At 44.9% G+C, this 17,499-nt stretch overlaps 1 protein-coding gene across 1 annotated transcript in view; it reads left to right on the forward strand.

Annotated features, from left to right (window-relative positions):
• ADGRV1 (adhesion G protein-coupled receptor V1) overlaps positions 1-17,499 on the forward strand; it is a 438,752-nt gene that overhangs the window by 135,506 nt on the left and 285,747 nt on the right. The window contains exons 52-55 of the mRNA XM_034773174.1: positions 1,546-1,768; positions 3,002-3,206; positions 10,600-10,746; positions 14,947-15,202. Coding sequence (XP_034629065.1) covers positions 1,546-1,768; positions 3,002-3,206; positions 10,600-10,746; positions 14,947-15,202 — 831 coding nt within the window. The remainder of the gene's footprint in view (positions 1-1,545; positions 1,769-3,001; positions 3,207-10,599; positions 10,747-14,946; positions 15,203-17,499) is intronic.

The raw sequence follows: 17,499 nt of genomic DNA on the forward strand, positions 1-17,499 counted from the left end.
TTTGAGAGAGACTGTGCACTTAATTGGGTTCCTGATTTGACAGAGCTCCAAGGTGCCGGATGACCTCCAAAAGACAGAAAGGCTGACCTCTGGTTTATGGAGTAATGTTGACAGGAGATCTGGAAGAAACAGGCAGAAGCAGATGGGAAGTGTACTAAATGTGACTACTATACAAATAATAATGGGGACTGCCCTTTCCTGGCCAGAGCATGTTTCAGTTTTTTTAAATATGGTTTTCCACACTGGAATAACTTATTTGGGCCTACAGTAACTCATCACTTAACATTGTAGTTATGTTCCTGAAAAATCTGACATTAAGCAAAATTATATTAAGCGAATCCAATTTCCCCATAAGAATTAATGTAAATTTGGAGGTGGGGGGTTAGGTTACAGGGAATTTTTTTTCGCCAGACAAAAGACATTATGTGCAATTTGACTCTCAGCTGTGACTAGGTAAGTGAATATCCTCTGGCCCCAGAGTTCTGGTGAGGGTGTGGGCCAACAGCACCCCTACTCCTAGGCCTTCAGAGTCCTCCCCGTGCAATCTCTGAGGGTTTGGGCTCGACACGGGAGCCAGGCAGAGCAGGCAAGCGGCAGCACATAGGAAGGGACACTGTGCTGCATCCTTCCCCAGCACCCTATGGGGATGTCTCCGCTGGCCTCTGAGCAGCAGATCACATAAATGCCGGCACCAGTTAGTCACTGAATTCCCCGTCACCTCCCAGGGTGCTGGAGAGACCAGTTGTCTCCTAGGGGAACCAATCTGCCAGGTTCCATTACATGGTATGCTCAGGACGCACAACTCAGAGGCACTGGGCCTCTAGATCCCTGCAGAGCTGGAGACCATCATGGGCTTCTGGGGCCCCAGGTGCTGACTTTTCAAACTGCCGGGGGATGCTTGATCCCCAACTCTGCCCCAGGCCCTTCCCCCACTCCACCCCTTCCCCCAAGTCCCCCCACCTCTTCCCGTCCCCACTCCACTCCCGCCCCGCCTCTAAGCCCAGTTCCGCCCCCTCCCACGAGCGCACCGTGTCCTTGCTCCTCCCTGCTCCCTCCCAGCCTCCCTGCATGCTGTGAAACAGCTGATTGCAAAGAAGGAGGGGGAGGCGCTGATCCACGGGGCCCGCTGGTGGGCGGAAGGCGCTGAGGGGGAGTGGAGGGCGTTAGAACATCGCGCAACTTTAAATGAGCATGTTCACTAATAGAACAGCGACTTAATAATGAAACTACTTTAACCGGGATGACTTTAAGTGAGGAGTTACTGTATTCTGAACTCCCTTGCTGTCGTTACACTGATGTAAAACTGGTGTAAGTGGATCAACATCAGTTGCTTCCCTGCAGAACTTCATTTAGGACTTGAAATGTAGTTGCTGAAATAAATAAGTGAATAAAAATACTGAACAAATGTTCTTTTGTCTCAGACCTTAAAGCAAGACTGGTCAGTGAGTTCCTGTGAGCAAGCATCTCTGGGATTGCACTGTTTATTACAATTACATTTGTCTCTGAGCTTTTCCTTTTATTTCCTTCTTCTTTTTTTAAATGCAGTGCATGTGCTACTAGCTGGTAAGGATCGATCAGCACTGTATTCCTGGAATTCAGAAGTAAACCAGTTCTCTCTAGTGCTGGAAGCACCTCCTGCTAATCATATCACTTCAGTTATTATGAGATCACTTAACTCGAACAAAAGTCTAATTGTTCTGTCTGGAGATTCTTACTCCCAGATTTATGAACTGACCAAAGTCTCCAATGAGTCAGATTTTATACCTAGGTAGGTTTCTCATTTTATACCTCTCATCTTGCAGCTCCTCTTCATTTTTTAAAATGTTTCTTGTGATACTCTCTAAAACAGCAACTAGATATATTAGACTCCAGCCCTGTAAGTACTCTGTGGGTAGAACTCTCATTGATATCCCTAAGAGATTTCAACATAAGGGCTGTTACAAAATCCATTGAAGTCAATGAGTGTCTTTTAGTGGGCTGTTGATCATGCCCACATAGTGCTTGCAATTATGTTCCTTACTCTTGCGTTTATATATAAAAAAAGCATTTATTGTGGTTGAATGAAGATCCCATTCATCATGTATTTTTGGTCTTGTTTAATTAATTTAATTTAATTGATTCATTGAGAAAGACAAGGTGGGTGAGGTAATATGATTAATGGTTATTTCCTTTCTATAAAAAACCCTTTCAAGTAAAATTACCCTTTGATGAATAAAAACATTAATTCAAACTCTTCAAAAAAACAAACAAACAAACAAACACCTTGATGTTTTAAAATCCAAAGCTTTCAAAGGCCAATCTTCCATATTTATTAATTTTCAACCTTAATATTTCTATTTTCATATGACATTCGTGTTGTACTACTTACTTTTTATAATTTTTAACTCAAATGTTTAAATTTATTAATTTTTACTGTATAACATTTATGGATGTTTTGTGTATTACAAATTTTTGCTGTTTTCTCTATCCCCTGGGTTAGTTTTTCCCTTCATTTTTAAGATCAGGGTTCCAATTTTGGTCTCTTGATTGATGTTTTAATTTATATGCACCCATATCGGTTTATCCATCTCTTTATTTCTCTTTCATACATTATAAATAAAGCTAGATGTTTGTCATGATAGAAAATGTGACAGTTTTTTTTTAATAAAATGTCTTAGTGTTTGTTTCCCTGACAAATCTATCCCTCAACTAAGGAAGATTCTTAAATTAATTTTTACAAATTTACTGTATATATGTCTAGTGTGATACAGGATGGAATATGATTTTAAACTTTCAAATAATAGATTTTAAGTTATAGCTCATGATTTATTGTAAAAAATAATTAAACGTTACCACAAATATTGTGGGCCATGTCTTTACCTTTTTTTAAACTGAAATTATGACATCTGTATTTCTTTCATGGAAAATCCATGATTATTCCCCATTTTGCCACAACAAACTACTATTATATTTATAATTATTATTAATAATTATAATTATTTTGTGTGTGTTTTTATGCTAGTTCAGGTGAATTGATATTTGAGCCTGGAGACATGGAAGTTGTGCTGGCAGTCAATATCCTTGATGACATAATCCCAGAGGAAGAAGAGTTCTTCACAGTGTGGCTGAAAAATCCCAAAGGAGGTGCAGAGATTGGTGCTAGTGGTTATGTTAACATAATTATTCCATCTAATGACAATGCTCATGGAGTCATTGCATTTGCTCAGGTAACAATACTAAATTAAGTCACGAGAATATAGATATACTTTGTCCAGAACGAAGGACGCTAACATGTAAAAACTGAAAACAGAAAAGGTGATGGGCCTGATTCTCCATTGCCTTTTTTCATTCTAATTTAGTGTTGCTTTATACCCACTCAGCATAGATGTAAGTGGCTAAGCAGGGTGCAAGGTAGTAAAAAACAGTCCCAGTATCTGTACCTTGTGTGAGATTTTAATTTCTTAATAAGTGTTGGTCTGAGTAATATAAAATCCATTAACCTTAAAAAAAAAAAAATCTGTTCCAGAGTCCAGTGTTCGAATGGCTGGAGAGGTGAGAATTTACAGAAATCTGTTGGACCTTTTACCGCATCACAACAAGCTTGTTAGGCTATATCATGGAGTAAGCTGAGATCATTTCCAGGTTCAATTCTGCTCTCTTCCTATCTCTTCCGCTATCCATTGATGCGAGGATGATGTCTCTCAAGGGGGTTCATTGGTGGGTTTTTAGGTGGCTGAGGAACCCAATTCATGCTCTGCAGATTTTTCCCACAGAAGTGACAGGTGTAATCTTGGAAGAGACACAGTTGTTGTGCCCTTTCTTTCCTCCTTTGTCGCTTTTCTGTCTCATGAGAATGTCTGTTCTCCGCAAAGTGGGCTGTGGCTTGGTGCATAGTGTGGCGCCACTGTGTTCTGTTCTGCGCCAAGTCCTCCCAGTTTTTGGGTTGATGTTTAAGTTTAAGATGTACTTTCAGCATGTCCTTGAAATGTTTCTGCTGCCCTCCACGAGCCCTTCTTCCCTGACTTAACTGAGAGAAGAGTACTTGCTTTGGGAGGTGCGTGTCGGGCCTACGTACACAGTGACCAGCCCAACAGAGTTGATGTTTCATGACTTGTGCTTTTACACTGCTGATATTGGCTGCAGAAAGAACGCTGATGTTAGTGCATCAGTCTTCTCAGCTGATCCTGAGAATCCTCCTGAGGCAGTGCTGCTGGAACCACTCCAGCCGCTTGAGATGTTGTCTGTAGGTTACCCAGGTCTCACACCCATAGAGAAGGGTGGGGATGAAAACTGCCTTGTAAACCAAGATCTTGATGCCTGTTTGCAGATCCCTATCATTGAAGACTCGTTTGAGTAGTCTTCCAAAGGATGTGCTGGCACAGTGGGTCCTGTAATCGATTTCTGAGTCAATGCTGGCTGTTTGGGAGAGGTGGCTGCCAAGGTACGGAAAATGGTCCACATTTTCCAGGGGTTCTCTGCTGATGGTGATTTGTGGAGTACAAAGAGTAGTTTGGCTTCCTGGATGTTGAGAGAGAGAGACTCAGGCTGTGAGAGGCATCTGCAAAAAGTTTTAGGGCACTTTGCAGGTCGGCCTCAATGTGTGCAAGGATGATCCAATCATCTGCATACTGAAGGTCAGTGTTGCAATTAACATGATCTTAGATTTTGTTTATAGACATCAGAGATTGAGAAATTGGACCACTCAATCCTGATTCTGTAAGATATTCCCGTCCTGTCCTGACCGGGAAAACTGAAAAGTGTGCTGCTTGCCAGAAGCTAGGATTCACGATGTGACGGAGAGACTGCCGAGACTCATCAAGCCCTCAGATCGCTACCCCTTCCTGCTTCTCCACGTGGGCACCAATGATACTGCCAAGAATGACCTTGAGTTGATCACTGCAGACTACGTGGCTCTGGGAAGAAGGATAAAGGAGTTTGAGGCGCAAGTGGTATTCTCGTCCATCCTCCCCATGGAAGGAAAAAGTCTGGGTAGAGACTGTTGAATCGTGGAAGTCAACGAATGGCTACACAGGTGGTGTCGGAGAGAAGGCTTTGGATTCTTTGACCATGGGATGGTGTTCCAAGAAGAAGGATTGCTAGGCAGAGATGGGGTCCACGTAACGAAGAGAGGGAAGAGTATCTTCACAAACAGGCTGGCTAACCTAGTGAGGGGGGCTTTAAACTAGATTCACCAGGGGAAGGAGACCGAAGCCCTGAGGTAAGTGGGATACCAGGAGGAAACACGAGCAGGAGAGTGCAAGAGGGGAGGACTCCTGCCTCATACTGAGAGAGCAGGATGATCAGTGAGTTTACTTAATTGCCTATACACAAATGCAAGAAGCCTGGGAAACAAGCAGGGAGAACTGGAAGTCCTGGTACAGTCAAGGAATTATGATGTGATTGGAATAACAGAGACTTGGTGGGATAACTCACATGACTGGAGTACTGTCATGGATGGATATAAACTGTTCAGGAAGGACAGGCAGGGCGAAAAGGTGGAGGAGTTGCACTGTATGTAAGAGAGCAGTATGACTGCTCAGAGCTCCAGTATGAAACTGCAGAAAAACCTGAGAGTCTCTGGATTAAGTTTAGAAGTGTGAGCAACAAGGATGATGTTATGGTGGAAGTCTGCTATAGACCACCAGATCAGAGGGATCGAGGTGGACGAGGCTTTCTTCCGGCAATTAGCAGAAGTTACTAGATCGCAGGCGCTGGTTCTCATGGGGGACTTCAGTCACCCCGATATCTGCTGGAAGAGCAATACAGCAGTGCACAGACAATCCAGGAAGTTTTTGGAAAGTGTAGGGGACAATTTCCTGGTGCATGTTCTGGAGGAACCAACTAGGGGCAGAGCTCTTCTTGACCTGCTGCTCACAAACAGGGAAGAATTAGTGGGGGAAGCAAAAGTGGATGGGAACCTGGGAGGCAGTGACCATGAGATGGTCGAGTTCAGGATCCTGACACAAGGAAGAAAGGAGAGCAGCAAAATACGGACCCTGGACTTCAGAAAAGCAGACTTTGACTCCCTCAGGGAACTGATGTTTATTCTCCCCTGGGGGAGGGGGGAAAGGAGTCCCGGAGAGCTGGCTGTATTTTAAAGAATCCTTATTGAGATTGCAGGAACAAACCATCCCGATGTGTAGAAAGAATAAATATGGCAGGCGACCAGCTTGGCTTAACAGTGAAATGTTTGCTGATCTTAAACACAAAAAAGAAGCTTACAAGAGGTGGAAGATTGGACAAATGACCAGGGAGGAGTATAAAAATATTGCTCAGGCATGCAGGAGTGAAATCAAGAAGGCCAAATCACACTTGGAGTTGTAGCTAACAAGGGATGTTAAGAGTAACAAGAAAGGTTTATACAGGTATGTTAGCAACAAGAAGAAGGTCAAGGAAAGTGTGGGCCCCTGACTGAATGAGAGAGGCAACCTAGTGACAAAGGATGTGGAAAAAGCTAAGGTACTTAATGCTTTTTTTGCCTCTGTCTTCACGAACAAGGTCAACTCCCAGACTACTGCACTGGGCAGCACAGTATGGGGAGGAGGTGACCAGACCTCTTTGGAGTAAGAAGTGGTTTAGGACTACTTAGAAAAGCTGTATGAACACAAGTCCATGGGGCTGGATGCACTGTATCCGAGGGTGCTAAAGGAGTTGGCGGATGTGATTGCAGAGCCATTGGCCATTATCTTTGAAAACTCATGGCGATCAGGGGAGGTCCCGGATGACTGGAAAAAGGCTAATGCCCATCTTTAAAAAAGAGAAGGAGGAGGATCCAGGGAACTACAGGCCAGTCAGCCTCACCTTAGTGCCTGGAAAAATCATGGAGCAGGTCCTCAAGGAATCAATTCTGAAGCACTTAGAGGAGAGGAAAGTGATCAGGAACAGTCACCATGGATTCACCAAGGTCAAGTCATGCCTGACTAACCTAATTGCCTTCTATGATGCGATAATTGAGTCTGTGGATGAGGGGAAAGCAGTGGATGTGTTATTCCTTGACTTTAGCAAAGCTTTTGATACGGTCTTCCACAGTATTCTTGCCAGCAAGTTAAAGAAGTATGGGCTGGATGAATGGACTATAAGGTGGATAGAAAGCTGGCTAGATCATTGGGCTAGACGGGTAGTGATCAATGGCTCCGTGTCTAGTTGGCAACCGGTATCAAGCGGAGTGCCCCAAGGGTTGGTCCTGGGGCCGGTTTTGTTCAATATCTTCATTAATGATCTGGAGGATGGCGTGGATTGCACCCTCAGAAAGTTTGCAGACGACACTAAACTGGGAGGAGTGGTAGATAGGATACAGGGTAGGGATAGGATACAGAGGGACCTAGACAAATTAGAAAATTGGGCCAAAAGAAATCTGATGAGGTTCAACAAGGACAAGTGCAGAGTCCTGCTCTTAGGACGGAAGAATCCCATGCACTGCTACAGACTAGGGACCGAGTGGCTAGGCAGCAGTTCTGCAGAAAAGGACCTAGGGGTTACAGTGGATGAGAAGCTGGATATGAGTCAACAGTGTGCCTTTGTTGCCAAGAAGGCTAATGGCATTTTGGGCTGTATAAGTAGGAGCATTGCCAGCAGATCGAGGGACATGATCATTCCCCTCTATTCAGCATTGGTGAGGCCTCATCTGGAGTTCTTTGTCCAGTTTTGGGCCTCACACTACAAGAAGGATGTGGAAAAATTGGAAAGAGTCCAGCAGAGGACAACAAAAATCATTAGGGGGCTGGCGCACATGACTTATGGGGATCTAGACTGTTCTCAGTGGTAACAGATGACAGAGCAAGGAGTAATGGTCTCAAGTTGCAGTGGGGGAGGTTTAGGTTGGATATTAGAAAAAACTTTTTCACTTGGAGGGTGGTGAAGCACTGGAATGGGTTACCTAGGGAGGTGGTGGAATCTCCTTTCTTAGAGGTTTTTAAGGTCAGGCTTGACAAAGCCTGGCTGGGATGATTTAGTTGGGGATTGGTCCTGCTTTGAGCAGGGGGTTGGACTAGATGACCTCCTGAGGTCCCTTCCAACCCTGATATTCTATGATTCTAAGGTAGCAGTCCTGGGTGAGGATCAGGATCACGGCAAGGTAAATGGAGAAGAGTGTTGGACCAATGACACAACCCTGTTTGACACCAGTAAGAATGATGAATGCTTCAGTCTCTGAGCCGTTGCACAGAAAGGTGGCACTCATCCCATCATAGAGTAGTCTGATGATGAAAATGAATTTCTGTGGACAGCCAAACCTACACAGCACCTTCCATAGGGCACCACAATTGATAGAGTCAGAGGCCTTGGTTAGGCTAATGAATGCCATGAACAATTCGTAGTGTTGCTCTCTGCATTTCTCCTGGATCTGTCGGGCTACAAACATCATGTCAGTTGTGCCTTGGGACGGCCTGAAGCCACAATGTGATTTGGGGAAAAGTTCCTCGGCAAGGGGAAGGAGGTGGTTTAATAGGATCCAGGCAAGGGTCTTCCCTGCGATGGAGAGGAGGGCAATACCTTTATAGTTCCTGCACAGAGATTTGTCCTCTTTCTTGAATATTGTAACAATGTTGGTTTTCTTAAAGTCAGGTTGAATTTCTTCGCAGGTCCAGGAGTTAGCAAAGGATTATTCCACCAGCTTTAAAAACCTCAGCAGGGATGCCATCTGGGCCTGGTGCATTGTGATTATTTGTCTCAGTGATGGCATGCTGGACTTCCTCAGAAGATGGGGGATCAGCAAGGTGTTCCATTGCTGAGTTTTGTGGAATGAGCTCGATGGTGTCTTCAGAGACCATGGAGTCACGGTTTAGAAGACTCTTAAAGTGCTTCTTCCAGCGTTGTTTAATGTCTGCATTATCTTTGAGGAGGGCGGAGACAGCTGGGAGTGTAAGGGGGTTGGGCCTTTGAAGCTTGGCCCATATATATAGCCAGGGCCGGCTTTAGGCCAATTCCACCAATTCCCCGAATTGGGCCCCACGCCCAGTGGCAGGGCCACCCAGAGTGGGGGGCAAGTGGCAGAGAATCCCTTCCCTGGCTAGAGGCGCCTTTTCAATTTTTACTCACCTGGCAGCGCTCCGGGTCTTTGGCGGTGGGTCCTTCACTCGCTCCGGGTCTTTGGCAGCACTTTGGCAGCGGGTCCTTCAGCGCTGCCGAAGACCCAGAGTGAGTGAAGGACCCACTGCCAAAGACTAGGAGCATGGCCTGGTGAGTACATGCCCCATGTGTTTTTTTACGTGTTTTTTTTTTTTTTAGTCATCCCTGTCGGGGCCCCGTTGAACCTGTTCGAATCGGGCCCTGCACTTCCTAAAGCCGGCCCTGTATATAGCTTTTGTTGCTTGAAAGAAGCTTCTCAAGTCATCCTGGTCTACCAAATCCTGGATTTCAGAGGCCTTCCCTTGCCACCACTTGTTTTTGATGTCACATAGCCTCCTTTGGACTTCAGCTTTGAGCAGGTGATAGGCCTCATGTGTTTGTTGGTTAGAGGAATCATTTTGCCACTTACAGAATGCTCCTGTCTACCACCGAGAACAAAGATATTCGGGAGGGTGGCAGTTCTCTGATAGCCTGGAAACTGTAGAACTAGGACAAAGCATTCTGGGAAAGCATACTAGAAGTGTTTTTCTAAAAAATATACTTTAGTTCAAACAGAAGTTGTGGACTTGGAATTAGTGGGTGAAATTCAATGGGCTGTGTTATGCGGTAGCTCGTGCTAGATTATCATAATGGTCCCTCCTTTAAAATCTATAAATCTATGAAAGAGGGCAGAGATATAAGCAATCTACTTTTCATCAGTGTGAAAGAGACTGAAGGGAGCAGGACCAGCAATGGAAAGGACTGGGGAATAAGCAGAGCAGCAGATGGAAAAGGAGCACCTATGGCAGTTAATGGGCACTTCGTGGGATAGACCTGGGAATGCTAATAGAGCCCACATCAAATTCATATTCCTTAGAATGACCACCCCCGTAATGCTTCTGTTCTGGGTAGAAATCACTATCAAGAGAGACCTGAACTAAGAACCCATCTTAAAGGGACAGGTTGACCTAAGACAGGCAGGTACAAAGCTGTGCAAAGTTATCATGCAAAGGGAAATAGGAGCCATGGGAAATCTGGTGAGAGTGCTGTGGTGCAGATATACCCAGAATGCACCCTCAGGTACCACAGAATCAACTGGCAAGAACACAGTAAGCCCTGGCTGGAAAATTGTATACATACAAAGTCCTCGCTAAATCAAATGCTGCAATTTGAAAAAAAAATTCTAACGTAAATTGAATCTGCCCTGGAAGTTCCCCATGTTTCTCTTCCATTTTAAAACTACTCCGGGGATGAAATCATGTAGCAAAACAATTCAAACTTGGGTACCTCGCATGAAGCTTAAATACATATTTAGGCACCCCAGAAAAACCTGTCTAGTTTGTTTGTTTGTTTATTTATTTAAATATGTCCATGGGAGCTTTACGGGCTTTCCACCTCTGAAAATTAAGTCACTTCCACAGAAGTGTGCAAATATGCATTGGTGATACAAGTTTTAAAATTTTGTTCCTAATGCCTCAAGATCATTTTGAGTATTTTGTATAGGATCTTTTCATGTGTTTTCTAGCCATTCAAATAATTAATTTGTATTGTTGTACTATATCTTTACCTTTCCAGAATTCTTTATCTAAGCAAGTTGAAGAAATGGAACAAGACAATTTAATCACTTTGAATATTGAACGTTTAATAGGAACGTATGGCCGAGTTATAGTACAGTGGATAGCCAATGGGAGCATTAATGATATATTTCCAGCATCAGGAATGGTATGTAAAAATTTTGCTGAAATTAGTGAAGCATTGATTGAAAAATACTTTATAAAATATACCAAGTCTTAACTGTTGTCCCTTCTTGGAGTGCCCAAGTATGGTAGAATCCTTATTTCTTCTTCGAGTGATTGCTCATATCAATTCCAGTTAGGTGTGCGCGCTGCGCATGCACGGATGTCGGAAACTTTTACCCTGGCAGCTACCAGTCGGGCCGGCTGGGGAGCCCCCTGGAGTGGTACCGAAATGACGATCTATATAAGCCCCTGCTGGCCCGACTCCCCTTCAGTTCCTTCTTAACGCCTGTGAAGGTTGTTAGAACAGTGGTCTCTTGTCTTTTCAAGTGTTCCACTTATCCCTAGCGTTCTAGCAAATCTTTTCTAATCAACTAAAGCCGCTTAAGCCCCAGACCGCTCAGCAGTGCTCCTTCCTGCCTAGACCGAGACAGGATTTTTCTCATCAGAGAAACAGATACTCCCGACGTAGGCCGTCTTGTCCTCCCTCTGGACAAGGCCAAGGACAGTCTAAGCCACCACAGTCATGTTCTACCTGAACAAGCAAGGCGGAGCCTGGTCATCACCACTCTGCCAAGAAGCCCTCGCTCTGTGGGACTTCTGCTTAGTCCACTCCATCAACCTTCAGGCCTCGTACCTGCTGGGTGTCCAGAAGGTCCTGGCGGATACTTTGAGCAGGCGTTTTCTGACTCATGAATGGTCCATACGCCTGGATATCATTCATTCTGTTTTCCGCACGTAGGGGTTTCCCCGAATCAACTTGTTCACTTCATGGACCAACAGAAAGTGCCCAGCCTTCTGCTCCTTCTGGAGTCACAGCCCGGGCTCGTTAGCGGATGCCTTTCAGATCACCTGGTCAGGCCAGTTGCTGTATGCCTTCCCACCGTTCCCGCTGGTCACAAGGTGCTCCTCAAGATCCATCAGGACAAGGCAGATGTAATACTGATATACCCTGCCTAGCCACATCAGTGTTGGTACCCAACTCTGCTCGACCTGTCAATTCAGGCTCCCTTATGTCTTCCTCTCGACCCCGACTTCATATCCCAGAACCACGGTCGTCTCCTTCACCCGGACCTCCAGTTGCTCCATCTCATGGCCTGGAGGAGCCGTGGTTGAACCAGGCTGAACGCGCCTGTTCGGACTCGGTAAGGCGGGTCCTTTTGGAAAGTCACAAGCCATCAACTAGACTTACCTACGAGGCGAAGTGGAAGAGATTTTCTAGCTGGTGCGCTTAGCGGCAGGTACGCCCACCCCAGGCTTCCATTTCATACGTTTTGGACTATCTGATGTCCCTAAAGAACCAGCACCTAGTCTTTGTATCCCTGAAGGTCCACCTTGCGGCCATTTCTGCTTTCCACTCAGGCGCAACGGGGCATTCTGTGTTTGTACATCTGGTCATGCAGCGTTTTCTCAAAGGCTTGGAGAAAATCCATCCTCCAACGAAGCCACCCGTGCCTGCATGGGACCTCAACCTGGTCCTCTCCTGCCTTATGGGTCCTCCTTTTGAGCCGCTGGCCACCTGTTCTCTTCTCTATCTCTCCTGGAAGGTCACCTTCCTAGTGGCCATCACTTCCGCACGATGCGTCTTCGAATTACGCGCTCTCACCTGTGAGCCACCCTACACCATCTTTCCTAAAGATAAAGTGCACCTAAGACCTCACCCGGCCTTTCTACCAAAGGTAGTATCCCGCTTCCACATGAGTCAGGATATCTTCTTACCGGTTTTCTACCCAAAACCACATGCTGACCTACGTGAACAACGCATCCATTCTCTCGACGTTAGAAGGGCACTCACCTTCTATATAGACTGGACAAAGCCCTTTCGTAAAACAACCCAGTTGTTTGTCGCCATTGCGGAGTGGATGAAAGGCGCCCCGGTTTCCTCTCAACGAATATCTTCATGGATCAGTGGGTGCATTCGTGCCTGCTATAACCTGGCAAATGTCCCTCCACCTGCTGTTACAGCTCACTCCACGAGAGCTCAAGTGTCATCAGCTGCCTTTCTGGCACACATTCCTCTCCAGGAAATCTGCAGGACTGCCACGTGGGCCTCGGTTCATACCTTCACGTCCCACTATGCCATTGTCCAGCACTCACGGGATGATGCAGTCTTTGGCAGAGCGATCCTTCAATCTGCGGTTCCTTGACTCCGACCCCACCTCCGAGGTAAGGCTTGGGAGTCACCTAACTGGAATTGAGCAATCACTCGAAGAAGAAAAAACGGTTACTTGCCTTTCTGTAACTGTTGTTCTTCGAGATGTGTTGCTCATATTTATTCCATTCCCCCCCACCTTCGCCTCTGTCGGAGTAGCCAGCAAGAAGGAACTGAAGGGGGGTCGGGCCGGCAGAGGTTTATATAGATCACCATTTCGGTGCCACTCCAGGGGGCTCCCCAGACGGCCCGATGGGTAGCTGCTAGGGTAAAAGTTTCTGACATCGTGCATGCGGCGCACGCACACACCTAACTGGAATAGATATGAGCAACACATCTCAAAGAACAACAGTTACAGAAAGGCAAGTAACCATTTTTTCTCTCTCCTCAGTACATAGTGACCCACCTTAAGACCAATGGGACCTGGGGTCCCTGGGTTCCTTGGGCCCAGCTCCACCTAGTGCTTGGTTGCATAAACTAATAGATAAATCCTGTGATGTCTAGGACATTACAAATTACAGATACAAGGAATCAAGGGCCAACAGATTATGAAGATATACAACAATTATTCCTGGAAAGAAATAAAGTCAGAGAAAAAAAAAAGGGAATTGGGTCAAAGGGGGCAGGCAGAGAGTCAAGTACCAGTATATCAAATAAATGAGTGAGCAACCACTCTGCCAAAATAAACACTCCCTCCCTCAAAAGCCCACAACAAAGTGAAAGTAAAGAGAATGCTCCCTGAGGTCTCCCCGCAGGCTTTAGCTAGCTGGTGGAGCTGGACCTTGAAAAAGAGTGTGGTGTCCTTCACTGAGAAGTCCTGGCGATTCTCTGGCTCTAGTGCTGGGGAGGTCTACTGAGTGCAGCTGCCAGTCAGTGCTTTCTTGCAAGGCGGAGTCTTGGAGCTCAGCCTCTCTTGGGGAGTGGAGTGCTCCTGGTCACTCAAGTCCTGTCCCTTGGATCCCAATGCAGGGGGAAGCCTACAGGTCTCAGCAGGCAGGCTGCCCTTTCAGGTCAAGACAGATTCTGGTTCTCTGCTGCACAGAGCAGTTCAGAAACTTCATCATCTCCTGCTACTGGAACCTGACTCCCTGCATCAGCTCTGTCTCCGAGTCCTTAATGATTTTCACCACCCAGGCTCAGCTCAATCTCCTAGCAGTCCCAGTCATGTGCAAGCTCTCTGGGGTCTGCAGTTGGTCACCTGGGTGGGCCCATCAGGCTCTGGCCCAACCCCCTTTGTCTGTTTTTGTGTCTTGAGCACAGTGATGCAGACAATCTCTGTTTCAGTTCCCTCAGTCTCTATGCTGCTGTTTGTGGAAGCTGTTTTTTCTGAAGTCTCCCAGAATGTTAAGGAAGGCTACATGGTTATTTTAAATGTGATCAATGCATTTATTTATACATATATTTAAAAATATTATAGTGACAACTTAAAACAATAATATAATTGTCAAAATGGATTATAGATGGGTGAATAATAAATATCATGTTTAGCAAATAGTTTATTTGAAAAAATCATGACAGTCAACTAAGTTGTCAATTAAATATTATTCAACCAGCACTAGTATTGATACTGTGCCCCTAGGTCCAGATTTTCAAAATGGGTGTTTTAGACACTTAAATCTGTTTTTAAGAGATCCAAATAAAAATGGCTTGATTTTCAGATGTGCTGTAGTCATTGAGAGTTGTGGGTACTCAGCATCTCCAAAACTCAGGCCAGTGTTAGTTAAGAATTATTCCTCCCTCCCTGTGTTTCTGATTGTTTTCCCCAACTAAACAGCTTGCATTTTTCCAAAGTGACTCTCTTTTTGCTGTTTGCTGTCAGTGTTGCTAACTTCTCTGGATCTCTTTCAATTATTTTTCTGTCTTCAATGGTGTCACACCACCTCTCAGTTCAGTATCATTTACATATTTTGTTAATGCTCTGTTCACACTTTTTTCGCTGATAGATTTTTACAAAAGCAAATCTTGGTGAAGGCGCTTACAATAATAGTATGGCAAAATGTTTGACCAATTTTTTTTTTTTTTTTTACTGTTTAGATAACATTTTCAGAAGGTCAGGCCCTGTCCACAATCAGCCTGACAGTTCTTGCAGACAACATTGCAGAGCTTTCTGAAACTGTTGCTATCACACTCACTCATGTCACTACTGTGGGCATTAAGGATCCCATGAGAGGAGCCATCATAGACCCTAAGAGAGCACGAGCTGTGCTTACCATTTTGCCTAATGATTCTCCCTATGGTGTAGTTGGCTGGCATACGGAGTCTTTCTTCGCTAAAGTAGCGGAGCCTGAAGGTAAGTCAGTCTTATGTTCCTGCTAAGGAGCGAATATAATGGCATACAAAAGTTGTCATCTTTAGAAGTTCTGATATCAATGATGCCTTCACTGGTTATACATTTCCTCTTTCTGCTCTGCAATGTCATCATCACCTTTCAATATTATGAACTGTATGCCGCAAATTTGTTAACTATAAAGTATTAACTAATTAAAGGCAAATGGCCTGATCCTGCTGGCACCCACTGCTATGCCAGTAGCTGCCAGACATCAGAAAATCTTTGGAGGGGAGATGGCATGGAAGGCTGCTGCTGCTCCCAAGCAGTGAATTTAACTGTCCATTCACATTCTTTGTGACTTGCGGTGGGGACAAACAGGATGTAGGTAGGAGGTAAAGGAGTGAAACCTCTGCTGTGATGTTGGTGCAGTCATACTAGATTCTGGAACTTTGCTGGACTTATAGGGCTGTCTGGACTGCATGCAGAGCCACAGTGGTCTTTACTTGAAGACTTTTCCCTACTCCAGATTGTCCATCAGCAGTTATTGTTCCTGTAGAGCTCACATCCTTTCCCCCAACAGCTTAGCTCCACCACTAGTTTTCCCCTCTCCTTTCCATGCCATCAGGCTCCCAATCTATCCTTCTCCTGCCTCAGACTTTTCTCCTTCCACCTGCTTCTTTGACATTGGCATCCCATCACCCCTCATCTCCTACGGTTTCAGAAACCCTTTGCCCAGCCTCCCAATCTTCCTTCTATGCACTAACAGCTGCAGCTGGTCTGAAAAATTCTGGCAAAATATTATTTCACTGGAACTTGCTGATATGTTGAAATTGAAATGAAGCTCTGGCAGAATCCAGACCCCAGTTTGCCCACCTTGCTTCTTGGTAGCCAATTGAGAGTTGGGCTGACCCAGGGGTCAGGTAGCCCTGGGAGTCCCAGGATCCCATCTCCTCAGTTGGCTGGGGCTCCCAGGGCTCCCAGGCTTCTGGCTCCCCATCTGTCCTCGAGGTGGAATTTTGTTTAGAAAACATCAAGACTAAACATTTTGATTTTTCAAAATGACTTTTTCCAGATTTAAATTTTTGTGGAGGATTTCAAGATTTCTAAAGTTGTTTTTGTTCCAAATTGAAACAAAAATACATTTGAAATTCTCCATAAAATAGAAATCTGAAGAAAAAATTCATTTTGAAAAAAACCCCACCCAGTTCTCCATCCAGCTCTAATAACAGCCACCCACCTGCAGTCTTTTCCTCTAAAAGGAGAGTTCCCCCTGCTTCCATCTCCCCATAAGACATGTTTTTTTCCCCCGACTCCTGTCTCTACCAGCAGGGCTAGCAGGATTCACCCACAACATCCATCCTGGAAGTTCTACAAAGGCAGAAGAAAATAGTCTGTTGTGTGCTCTTTTCTGTGCATGAAATATGCTTTTAGGACCCTGGCCTGTCCTCCTTCCCTGCCACAGGTTCTCAGTCAAAGGAGTAGTGTGCCCAGCAGATGTAATCAAGTTGAATTTTGTAGTAACTTATGTGTTCTATACATATGTATAAAACATATTCCCCATGCTACTGCATTGCAATGATTTTTGTTTGGCAGCTGATAATTTATTGGAGTTTAATCTGTAATTTTTTTTTTTTTTTAGTATTTCAGAGCATGTCGCATGTAGGGCTTTTCCAGATGAAAAGTAATGGAAATGGACACTGCATTGTAGTTCAACATTTACAAGCAAAAACATACACTAGTTGCCTTTTCCCCTCCTTTTGTCTTACCCTTAGCCTTCCTGGTTTGTTACTTTTACCCACCCCTCCTGCCCTAGATACGGGACTTGAAGCCACATGATAGGTGTTCTGCAATTTCTTGGACTCTGGGGAAAATCTGGTTTCCCAAAGGGGATCTGAGTCATCACTGGTATGAGTGCATTTCCTTTTCTGGGGAATTTGAGATATAGACACGCACGAATGAAGGGCAATCTGACTCTTGCCACCAGAGTCACTGCCACAGAGGTCGTTTCCTATATCAATATCAATAGTGACTTCAGAATGATTTAAAATGCATGAAGGGCACTCGAAACAGGGGGATGGAGGGAGGGGGGAACTGAATGAAAATGTATATTAAAGTAAAGGTTTTGTATAACAAAATTCAATTCTTACGTTTCTCAAAAATTTTTCCTCTCAAATTGCTACCCGCCCCTGCATTCTGTGCAGAGATTCAAATGTCCCTCATGCGCTTTCAAGCAGCTTAAGTTACTAAATTTTTAGGTATAGAGTGCACTGGTTATGATGTTGAAGATGAATTCATGCTCTAACCTTCCATTGATTTCA

This window comes from Trachemys scripta, chromosome 6, assembly GCF_013100865.1.
Source record: "Trachemys scripta elegans isolate TJP31775 chromosome 6, CAS_Tse_1.0, whole genome shotgun sequence".
In the NCBI taxonomy this organism is placed as follows: Eukaryota; Metazoa; Chordata; order Testudines; family Emydidae; genus Trachemys; species Trachemys scripta.